This window comes from Coregonus clupeaformis, chromosome 16 (assembly GCF_020615455.1).
Source record: "Coregonus clupeaformis isolate EN_2021a chromosome 16, ASM2061545v1, whole genome shotgun sequence".
Taxonomy (NCBI): Eukaryota; Metazoa; Chordata; class Actinopteri; order Salmoniformes; family Salmonidae; genus Coregonus; species Coregonus clupeaformis.
The window spans coordinates 18538796-18551358 of record NC_059207.1 but is presented as its reverse complement, the minus strand read 5'-3'; the positions used below and the strand labels follow the sequence as shown (position 1 = coordinate 18551358).

At 44.6% G+C, this 12563-nt stretch overlaps 1 protein-coding gene across 1 annotated transcript in view; it reads right to left on the bottom strand.

The window, feature by feature from the left end:
* Window positions 1-11909, bottom strand: part of LOC121584399 (serine-rich coiled-coil domain-containing protein 1-like) — a 139945-nt gene extending 128036 nt beyond the window's left edge. Inside the window, exons 1-3 of the mRNA XM_041900237.2 lie at window positions 11695-11909; window positions 5611-5656; window positions 3465-4738 (exon numbers count right to left, since the gene is read on the bottom strand). Of these exons, the coding sequence (XP_041756171.2) occupies window positions 3465-4713 (1249 nt within the window). The 5' untranslated portion in view covers window positions 4714-4738; window positions 5611-5656; window positions 11695-11909. The remainder of the gene's footprint in view (window positions 1-3464; window positions 4739-5610; window positions 5657-11694) is intronic.
* Between the last annotated feature and the right edge of the window lie 654 nt (window positions 11910-12563).

The following is a 12563-nucleotide window of genomic DNA, read 5'->3' as shown; positions in this document are numbered from 1 at the left end:
TTAACCGGTTTATCTGCTTGTCTTTCAGACAATGAGGAGGTGACTGAAAATGTTGTGTTGTTTGATGCAAGAAACCACTTTTCATTATTACAGAGAATCAGACAAATTATGCTATCCTCTGCCTATAGACCCCTTTCCGGTACACAACACACTGACATCACGCACAGATGCTCGCGACTCTTGGCGGCAGTAAGAAAGCCATCGCCATCTGCGCCAATTCAACATAGCCTAAATGTATGTTTTTATTACATCTAAACAAAATAACTGTTTTGGGTTCTCATACGCTTACAATTATGTTTTGACTCTTGCTTGAACAGTCGCTAAGATTATATTTGGTTGTGATCTTTGCAAAATAACTATTTTGGATGCAGCAGTTGATGACATAGGCTGTAGTGTCACGTCCACTCCCGCTCCACATCTCCGGCGCTCGACGTCACTGGTCTACTAACCACCGGTCCTGGCAACCCATCCTTACATACACCTGGCAACCTTCATTACGCACACTTGCGCCTCATTAGGCACACCTGGACTTCATCACCTCCCTGATGACTTCCCCTTTATATAGCACTCTGTTGTTATCACCCACCAGGTAATATTGTTTATGTTTCCATGTTTAGACGCTTTTCTTGTTTTGTATCGTTCAATGTTCTTCCTCATTAAACTCACTAACTGCACTTGCTTCCTGACTCCCTGTGTCTACTTTACATGTAGCAAAAGCTAACCAAAGAGCCATTTTACTGGTTGAAGTTGAAGTGTTTTTAAAAAAAAAGTATAATTTGATTTGCGATGATGACACACATATTAAGCAGGACATTCATACAAGCCTTAAAATCCAATTATAATCCAAAAGTTGTGTGAAATGCACTCATAAGCAACATGTAAATAGAGGCTTTTTTTGCTGCCGTTCTATAAGAACTCCCCCGTGTTCTGCCAAGAAGTTGCGCGCAATGCCCTCATACAGCAATGTTTGCAAACGCAGAAAGGGTCTATTGGCTACTTAGCTTATTCAAGCCTGTCTCAAAATACAACACTGCCCCTTTAAGACAGAAAAAAGCTCTTTACCTGACTTGCTTTTCAAAGATGGCTAGAAATGCACAAGTATTGTGCTCTTGTAGGAAGCAACCACTCCCCCATTGCTGACTAGAAATTAGCTATAACTGGGCTAATAACTCACTTACTAGCAAAGAATATGAACCAATGTACACACGTGGAGACATGCAGCTCTTGCTTTGATCTCAGAACAAGCGCATCTACTCACGACCACTCCAGTTCAAAGTGAGTGGCACAGATCCATATATGGCAATGGTCTACTTGCATATTGGGATACTGCAGCTCTGATTGGTTATGGCACACCGGTCTGTGTAGAGTAGGGCCTGAGTCCTGCCTGTCAATGCAATAGAATCCTACTCCAATGAACTCTGCCTACAAGAAAATCTCTTGCATAGTTCGTTTTGTTTCGGTATGTTGCATTGAAAGTGGCTAATGTTGCATTGATTCGATCACAATTCGCACACTACAGGGAAACGTCGATAGTGTTAACTAAAAGGGAAAACTAGAGAGTTGAGTGAAGTTCATTCTTGTGCTCCTCTGCGCGGGCTGATATTTCTTCTGCGGGGCAGTTCCCACGCAGTTTAGAGGGAACATTGCAAAGTAGACTAAGCAACAGAGAGACAAGAAATAGGCTTACATAAAAAATGAACAACAAAAGTGATGTGTTATCATTATGGATAGCCTAACACTGACCAAAACCAGTAGGTTAACTTACGCCGTTAACACACAGCTGTCTTAGGAAAACTATTCAGACACTGTTCAAGTTTGTCAGGGTAACTCTGGAGTCTAGTGGGCTGTTTCAGAAAAACATAGCCAAAGTCTAGCAATTGTCCCAGCAGTGACTAGAGCAGTGCTCTTCAACCCTGTTTGTTCCTGGAGTGCATTTGCTTTTAGAAATCTACATTTTCAAAACGCAGACCATCAAAAAATCTGGGTTTTAAACCATTTCACCTGCGTTTTATATTGAAAGTAAACAGTGTTTGTTTGCTTCAAGAGCGATCAAGGGCGTGCAAATATAGTTATTCTTCACACAAAAAACATTAGGCAGAAAATAGTTTCGTTTTCATCAGATGACAACTGAAGTGCAAAACTATTTGTCTAGTAGCCACACATTAGTAAATTAGCTTACAGTGAAAAAGCAAGATACTTTTTGCAAAAACTATGCATGGCCATCAGATTTCTCATGTTTATCATAGAAAGAATGTAGCCAGCTACATTTCCTAATGTTTTACTTGAAGTGAATCTTGCATTATAACTTGCTACCAGAGAAAAACTACACCGGAGAGCGCGGCCTGCTGATCGAATGCAGTTCGTGAATGCAGGAATCTGATTTATCAAGACGATACAAAATGTGTCCTTTTACATAAATGATTGTGAGCGAAATGTGACTGAAGCCGAGCAGAAATTACAATAAGAAGCATTTTACATCTGCAAAATATTTATTTCTCTATTTTATAAATTTTTTCTGCGTGAAAAACGCAGAATTCTGCATTAACGTGACCCCCGGTATGTTAAGGAAGGAACATGTGATTCTATATAGGCCTTTTTTTTTTTTTTTTTTTTTTATGCCATTTAGCAGACGCTTTTATCCAAAGCGACTTACAGTCATCAGCAGGGATGAACCAACTAATTATACTCGTGAGAAAACATTCCATAACTGCAGGTGGCAGTAAATCCCCAACCTTCCTTGGCTTTATACCTGTTCATTAAAAATAAAGAGAGTCGCACACTCTTTATGTAAGCTCCCAGTAATTTATTGGGTAAAACACCCGACGTTTCAGCATCACTGTGACTACACTGTGCCTGTTCAGACAACACCCTCCAGGTGGCGGTAGATAGCCAACCTTGGCTTTATACCTGTTCAGACAACACCCTCCAGGTGGCAGCGTGCACCCTTTCAGTTTGTTTACCAACTCATAGAAGTAGTAGAAGAAGAAAATGAACTACTTCTGTGTGCTCACAGACACCATAATGGGCCCGATACAACGTTGTGATCTCAATGACTAGAGCCTACATTGTCTAAGGAAACTGCTGTCCATAGGTTAATACCTTTATGAGGAAATAGTTCCCACTGTACATGGGACTAAAATAGTGCTGCCCAATCAGTCATGTCGATCTGACTTTGGTACTTCCTGATTTCTGCATCATCCACATAAAGCATAGCATTCATTTCAGACTAGGTCTATTGGTCTACCTTCTACATGTGAAATCAGTGTGAAGTTCAACCACTTTGAAAAGAAAATGTTGGTGATCGAAACACAAACTCAGGCAATAGTGGGCAAACACTTTGGCCAAAAATACTTGGTCAGGGATTTACATAGAGCCATGCCCCTCCTCTCTGTATTATCAATGACAATCGCATAGAGGTAGATCAGTACTGCACGTGTGAATACATAAACGTCTTTAGTTCTTACCTGTGTGGGGTTTCCTCAGGTGGCATGACCTGGGTTCATGTCTACCGCAGCACGCTCCCTTCCCTGGTTCCTGGAAGAGTACGGAGTTCCTGGACCTCGTCTCAGACTGCTCTGGATTGGAATGGTAGCCTTTACTACGCACTGGGCCTGCCTCGCTCTCACTAGTCTCTGTCTGCTCTGGTCTGACCTCTTCCTCCACCACCAACACATCTTCCTTCTCCTCTTCCCCCTCTTCCTTCTCTTCCTGTGATTGTTGTTGTTGCGGTGGCATTGGTGTTGTTGCAGCTGTTGCTTGCCCCGTGACAGGAATTGCTGTCTCACACTCCGTGGTGTTGGTGGTGCAGGTGTCTGGCAGTAGGGTCTTGTCTGTGGAAGCTTGGGCAGGCGTGAAGATCACTTCGGAGGTAGAGACGACATGGCTGAAGTTGTTGTCTTGTGGGTCGTCTGGGCTGGGGGCGGAAGGCGCATCCACCACGGACACAGAGTCCTCTGTGATGGGGACATTAAACTCGGAGGGGGTGATCGCCGTTGTGCGGTCCTCAGACAGCATGGGCGACTGCAGGGAGCTCTCCCCCAGCAGCTCGCCTGGCCACGAGCCCGGGGTACCCCCAGACGTCGGGGGCTCTATGCTCACCTCCGGGGGCTTGCACTGCTCAGAGTTCTTGGAGAAGCGGTGGTGTGCAGAGAATGACTTGGGTAGCAGCTGTTTCTTCTGCCTGGACGAGCGTTTGCTGCCGCTGCTGTAGTCATCCAGAAACCCAGAGTCATCTCCCTCATTGGTACCTGAGCTGATGCAGTTGCTGAACAGGTTCCTATTGGCCGTGGAGGACACCTTCTCAAAGTCCTCCGTCTGCGAGCGGGTGATCTTCTTCTGCCGGTGGCCCCCGAAACCAAAGGAGTGGCGCGTCTTGGCCCGTGGAGGCCCAGCGCCATCGTGGAAGCCCAGATGAGGGTTGGCCTGGCTGCCGTTGGCGTCCTGGGCTGGGTCTAGTGGAGGGGTCTGGATGCGTGGTGGTTCGCTGTTCCTCTTGCTGCCGAAGCGGATGGAGGGCGTGCGGAACAGGCTGCGGCGCTTGCCCGTGCTGCTGTTGCTAGAGTTGGTGCTGGAGGGGGACGAGGTGTGGATGCCATTGCCCACGCCGCCTGAGGACGGGGAGGAGGGCAACGAGTTCTGCCTCTTACTCACGCTCCGCCTGAAGATGGGCAGCCTGGAGACGAGCGTGGAGCGGCGCGACCCTGATTCGCCCATCAAGGTTAAGCAGCAGTCAGTCACTCTGTAAAACAGACATCCCATCACAGTCAGAGACTGAGACACAGCAGAAGGGCTTCGGGTTGATTTTAAAAAATGGTCCCATCAAGGGATGAAACCACACACCCTCCACAAACACCACAAACATAAGTCTGGAGACACACTGTCCAATGTATTGTGCGCATTTGTAAAAGGGTGAACAATGAACAGATCTTATGGAAAGCTTGAGAGAAATGTACCATTTTACAAACTACTCAAACTATTAGTGTACAAGCATAATGTAGTTTACTACAAATGTTTAGTGAAAATGGTGTACAATATGTGTAAGATACATAGCTCTGGTATTGTGTAGACTCTTTAGAGAGTGGCAGAGAGCAGAGATAGGCCTAGTCATTTCAATGCAACAAATATATCCCATATAGCAGCCTTCACAGACACATCTCAATTTAAAACTGAGGAAACATTTGTCTGTAAACCTATAATTTCAAGTAGGCTATAAATGAATTGGAATAAGCTGGGCTTTAGGTTAGGCTACAGACTGGACTAAGCCTTTTTGGTAATACGTTGTTTTACCCATGGGCCTTCAGGTAAGGAATACTTCCAAAGGGTGCAAATTCCTATCCACCTACTATTCACTTTAAAATATCTTTCAATCAATAGGACAGAGAAAAATCCAGTTTGACCAGTAGGAAGTTTTGTGAAGACAATAGCCTTTAAGTTGGAAACATTTGTGGAAATCCCTACATGGGTGATGCTAGATCAATGTACGAAGGCGAATCTGCTCATCATTGCAAAGCATTATGACATCAAAGTTGCACATGCCGATTCAAAAGCAGTAGTCAAAGAGTTAGTCTATACTGATTTGGTGGAGGAGGAAGTTGATGAAAAGGGTCTTACAGGTAGTGGCGTGAGTCCCGTAGACGTGCAGCTGAGGGAGTTTGAACTAAAGGCAAAATTGGAACAACATTACATTAGAGTTGGAGCACAGGGAAAGACAACAAGAACGTAAACACGCAGCCAGACAACAAGAACGTGAACACGCAGCCAGACAACAAGAACGTAAACACGCAGCCAGACAACAAGAACGTGAACACGCAGCCAGACAACGAGAACGTGAACACGCAGCCAGACAACAAGAACGTAAACACGCAGCCAGACAACAAGAACGTGAACACGCAGCCAGACAACGAGAACGTGAACACGCAGCCAGACAACAAGAACGTGAACATGCAGCCAGACAACAAGAACGTGAACACGCAGCCAGACAACGAGAACGTGAACACGCAGCCAGACAACAAGAACATGCAGCCAGACAACAAGAACGTGAACACGCAGCCAGACAACGAGAACTTGAACACGCAGCCAGACAACAAGAACTTGAACACGCAGCCAGACAACAATAACTTGAACACGCAGCCAGACAACAAGAACTTGAACACGCAGCCAGACATTTACATTTTAGTCATTTAGCAGACGCTCTTATCCAGAGCGACTTACAGTTAGTGAATACATTTTTTTTTTTAATACTGGCCCCCCATGGGAAACGAACCCACAACCCTGGCGTTGCAAACGCCATGCTCTATCAACTGAGCTACATCCCTGCCGGCCATTCCCTCCCCTACCCTGGACGACGCTGGGCCAATTGTGCGCCGCCCATGAGTCTCCCGGTCGCGGCCGGCTGCGACAGAGCCTGGATTCGAACCAGGATCTCTAGTGGCACAGTTAGCACTGCGATGCAGTGCCTTAGACCACTGCGCCACTCAGGAGCTCAACAACAAGAACAAGAACTTGAACACGCAGCCAGACAACAAGAATGTGAACACGCAGCCAGACAACGAGAACGTGAACACGCAGCCAGACAACAAGAAGGTGAACATGCAGCCAGACAACAAGAACGTGAACATGCAGTCAGACAACAAGAACGTGAACACGCAGCCAGACAACAAGAAGGTGAACATGCAGCCAGACAACAAGAACGTGAACATGCAGCCAGACAACAAGAAGGTGAACATGCAGCCAGACAACAAGAACGTGAACACGCAGCCAGACAATGAGAACGTGAACATGCAGCCAGACAACAAGAACAGGCACTAGAGCATGACATTGACGTTGGGGACTCTGCCCCAATCAAACAAATTCCACTGAGGAAAATCATGAGAGGAAAGTTACTACGGATATTGCAGGAGTTTCCCCTTGAAATCAGACATGTCCGTGGTAAGGACAACTTGGTTACTGATTGTTTTTCAAGGGTGGGCAGTTGATAAGTAATGTGTTTTGTGTTTAGCCAGTGTGTAGCCCTGGCTCACAATTTATTTTGACTGTACATTTTGCGTTATAGAAGCGTACGTGACTTTTTCACTCTGGATAAGAGCGTCTGCTAAATGACTAAAATGTAAATGTAAATGTTAACGGGGAAGGTGTTACAGGTTTAGGTTTTTCCATGTATGTTTAGAGGTTGTTCTTCAGCACGTATAGCTCGTTAGCACGTAGGGCACACTGATTGGTGTCACCTCGTTAGTCAGTATGTGTTACACCTGTCCTGGTTGCCATCGCTTTAGTGGGAAGGTGTTTCACCTGTGCTGGCCCAGGTGCTATTTAAGAGTGGCTGGCCCAGTGCTCCAGTTGTCTTGCAAGATGTGGAGGGTCAACCACTAGTTGGCGCTCCCTATTCCTAGACAAACAAATCCTTTATCTGTTTTCATTTTGCTCCACTTTTTGGTTTACTTCCTGTCTTTAAGTTTGGTCTGGGGTTTTTCCTTTTGTTGGCCTCTTAGTGGGCAAATTTAGTGGGCGCTCATGGTGGGTGACTTCAGTCCCAGTTGTTGTTGCTAGTCAACTTTCAGTGGACGCCCCCATGAGTGTCTTTCAGGACCCCTCCTAAAACCCCACCTGTTTCGTTTTGGTTGTTCGTGACTCTTCGTTAGTTCCCCCTTCTGTTTGAGCAACAATTTTTGGTTTCTTGCTACGGAACGTAACAGTACCAACATGTTCACATTTCTAAAGTAAAGTTAGACCTACCAATTAGTTAGTGTTTTTACTGATATCAAGTTTGTTTATTAATTATTATGTCGCCTTTCCTCTGGCTCGACCAGACCCTCCTGCTCCGTGGCTGAGTATTTACATTCCCCAGTAAAAATATTATGCAAATGAGATGACTGCATTAAAATATAAACAGTCGGCTATAGGCCTATTTCAATCATATTGAAATACATTTCATGTTCAATCAATTGAGTTCTATTTTGTTACTTGTTACTGTGTGTATTTGTCTCAATATACCCTCAGTGTATAAAACATTAGGAACACCTTCCTAATATTGAGTTGCACCCCCCCTTGCCCTCAGAACAGCCTCAATTCGTCGGGGCATGGACTCTACAAGGTGTCGAAAGTGTTCCACAGGGATGCTGGCCCATGTTGACTCCAATGCTTCCCACAGTTGTGTCAAGTTGGCTGGATGTCCTTTGGGTGGTAGACCATTCTTGATACACACAGGAAACTGTTAAGTGTGAAAATCCAAGCAGCGTTGCAGTTCTTAACACACTCAAACCGGTGAACCTGGCACCTACTACCATACCCCGTTCAAAGCCACTTAAATATTTTGTCTTGCCCATTCCCCCTCTGAATGCCACACATACACAATCCATGTCTTAATTGTCTCAAGGCTTAAAAATCCTTCTTTAACCTGTCTCCTCCCCTTCATCTAGCCTACAGTGATTGAAGTGGATTTAACAGGTGACATCAATAAGGGATCATAGCTTCACCTGGTCAGTCTATGTTATGGAACGAGCACTCAGTGTATTTCATGATGTGTACAATGATGAGCAAAATCTGTGATTTAGTGCATTTTTATTGGGTAAGCATTATAATAAGCCGCCTCAGTATTTGCCGCTGCAGGTAGGGCTGGGCGATATGGCCTAAAAATCAGCTCTATCTTTTTCAAACTTATGGCCGATTTACGATATACACTGCTCAAAAAAATAAAGGGAACACTTAAACAACACAATGTAACTCCAAGTCAATCACACTTCTGTGAAATCAAACTGTCCACTTAGGAAGCAACACTGATTGACAATACATTTCACATGCTGTTGTGCAAATGGAATAGACAACAGGTGGAAATTATAGGCAATTAGCAAGACACCCCCAATAAAGGACTGGTTTTGCAGGTGGTGACCACAGACCACTTCTCAGTTCCTATGCTTCCTGACTGATGTTTTGGTCACTTTTGAATAATGGCGGTGCTTTCACTCTAGTGGTAGCATGAGACGGAGTCTACAACCCACACAAGTGGCTCAGGTAGTGCAGCTCATCCAGGATGGCACATCTATGCGAGCTGTGGCAAGAAGGTTTGCTGTGTCTGTCAGCGTAGTGTCCAGAGCATGGAGGCGCTACCAGGAGACAGGCCAGTACATCAGGAGACGTGGAGGAGGCCGTAGGAGGGCAACAACCCAGCAGCAGGACTGCTACCTCCGCCTTTGTGCAAGGAGGAGCAGGAGGAGCACTGCCAGAGCCCTGCAAAATGACCTCCAGCAGGCCACAAATGTGCATGTGTCAAAACGTGCAGGACGTTTGGCATTTGCCAGAGAACACCAAGATTGGCAAATTCGCCACTGGCGCCCTGTGCTCTTCACAGATGAAAGCAGGTTCACACTGAGCACATCTGACAGACGTGACAGAGTCTGGAGACGCTGTGGAGAACGTTCTGCTGCCTGCAACATCGTCCAGCATGACCGGTTTGGCGGTGGGTCAGTCATGGTGTGGGGTGGCATTTCTTTGGGGGGCCGCACAGCCCTCCATGTGCTCGCCAGAGGTAGCCTGACTGCCATTAGGTACCGAGATGAGATCCTCAGACCCCTTGTGAGACCATATGCTGGTGCGGTTGGCCCTGGGTTCCTCCTAATGCAAGACAATGCTATACCTCATGTGGCTGGAGTGTGTCAGCAGTTCCTGCAAGAGGAAGGCATTGATGCTATGGACTGGCCCGCCCATTCCCCAGACCTGAATCCAATTGAGCACATCTGGGACATCATGTCTCGCTCCATCCACCAACGCCACGTTGCACCACACACTGTCCAGGAGTTGGCGGATGCTTTAGTCCAGGTCTGGGAGGAGATCCCTCAGGAGACCATCCGCCACCTCATCAGGAGCATGCCCAGGCGTTGTAGGGAGGTCATACAGGCACGTGGAGGCCACACACACTACTGAGCCTTATTTTGACTTGTTTTAAGGACATTACATCAAAGTTGGATCAGCCTGTAGTGTGGTTTTCCACTTTAATTTTGAGGGTGACTCCAAATCCAGACCTCCATGGGTTGATACATTTGATTTCCATTGATAATTTTTGTGTGATTTTGTTGTCAGCACATTCAACTATGTAAAGACAAAAGTATTTAATAAGATTATTTCATTCATTCAGATCTAGGATGTGTTATTTTAGTGTTCCCTTTATTTTTTTTAGCAGTGTATATCAATTTTGTAAAAACTTTTTTCCTAAATAAGCTTTGTTGCACAATTAAAGGTCAATACACTGCATTTCAAACAGTCGGGAATAATATGATGAATTCAGGGCTTGTAAAATTATAGCCTACCTAGGCTAAATATAAGCCTTCAACCAAAAGACCTACTAATAATGGAATTATTTTTATAAAAATAGTTTAACCTGCTTTTTTGCAATAATCACTGAATGGCAAACAATGTTAATAAATCAAGCACTTAATACACTGTCATACCTATGCTTGACAGTGCTGGTGAATGGCCAAGTATCCACTACCTGTTGCTTTGTTTTCTCATGATTGATGTTGACAAAGAGGTCTTGGAAATTGGAATTGCTGTTCTGAATCCAAAATGCAACCAACACAAACATGCCATAGACCGCATCCCAAATGGCATTATTCCTTTACAGTGCACAACAACAGACGCCATTGTCATTTCATTTAGACCAAGTCTGTATCCAGACAATGTGCCTTTTTGGGGGGCTCCCGAGTGGCGCAGTGGTCTAAGGCACTGCATCTCAGTGCTTGAGGCGTCACTACCCCTGGTTCGATTCCAGGCTGTATCACAACCGGCCTATAGGGCGGCGTCGTCTGGGTTTGGCCGGTGTAGGCTGTCATTGTAAGTAAGAATTTGTTCTTAACTGACTTGCCTAGTTAAAAAAAGTTTAATTAAGATGGCTTGAGATGCTGCTACTATTGCCTGTGTTCAACTAGTCAAGTTATGTAAGTCCCACAGTCTCATTATTCACAGACCTTCGCCTACATAATTCTCCCCCCTTTTAATATTAATGGAAGAAACAAGGTGTGTAAAAGAATGTGACTGATGGGTGTTTCCTGAATGACAACAGCTTACAATGTAACAACAACACAAACTCAACCAGATACTGTACTGGAACTGCTATTGGCTTCATGTAATGAATTACCTAGATATGCGTCATCTCACTAAGCACATTAACCATTGGCTGCTATATGACTCCAAAGACAATACTTTTTACCGATTTCAATTCAAGACATATATAGATACATCACACTTCATCTTATCCTATCCTAACAAGACTAGTTCGGTCTTCAGTTGAATGCAATGCAGTAACTAGGTAATAACTAGGTAGTAACTAGGTAACTATAATGTAATAATCTGGGTATATTGATAACTAACTAGATGTAAATATTGATTAACTTCAGGTATTAAATTGTCGCTAGCTAGCTAGCTTCAATCTCTGCACGCAGGGATGGCAGCTCGATCTGTCAAACCGTGTCGAAGCTGTACGTGCCAATGTCCAACCATAATCTCAATGTTATTCATGGTGAGGACCCATGGTCCGGGCAAGTAATTCAGAGCAAATACTGCCATGATACTAAAGTTACAGACGACGACTCAAATCTAGTTATCACCGCGCTGTTTTTAGTTGACAAGCGAGGTACGTGTGAGCGCTCCTGCCCCGGCGAAAAAGCCGCGGCTAACTTAACTAGCTAACGTTAGCGAATGTTTTACCTTCAGCTGAATTCCAATGTCTAGGCCGCTCCTTCCAGTGACAGACGAAGCTCGTCTGAATATAATTAAACCTCTAATGTGCTACCACATGGACATTTTACAGAAATAGCAAAAACTATACAAAATAATCTATCGCACAAATGCACCTCAATGACGTGGAATCGCTCACATCCTCTCTTCCGTATTACACAGACCACGAGAGTGCGTGACGTGCACCTCACACCTCCTTCCCTGAAGACTGAGCAGCACACTCATGAAACTGGTGATGCTTCTGGTTCAATTGCTGATCATGCCATTGAGCTATGGATTATGCTGGGCTCATTATCAAACAACAGTATGGCCACTAACAAAATTTATATAATTGTAAAAAATGCAGTATTTCTTTGTCATAGTGAATTTGCTCTTGAGAATGCATCAAAATGCAAGAATATAGAACAGTTAAACAGTGAGTTATGGCGAAATTAATTATCAAAGTGTCCATAATATTTCACTATTTATACCATATTTTCTTAATTAGTATCATAATTGCAGGTGTGCCGCCTTTCAGTCACCCTGTAGCCCAGTCAGGAAACCAAATGATAAAAGAGCATCTTTATAGAACACATTCTGTATGATTGCATACTTTTTTCTTTAGTATATAGATTTTTTGTTGTTGTTGTTAATATAATCTATATCCTCATTGATTGGATAAATACAGCTCACAATGCTCTTGGACACATCAGTGATGTAACCTGGGGTCATTGGGTGTTTTGGGTTTTTCAACATCAGGCCCCCTCACCAAGGCGACCCTTGCCTTATAGGGATGAAGGGTTAATGCCTTCTCCTGCAGTCTGAGGAAATGGGTCCTCTGCTGCAGCCTTCTGGTACCG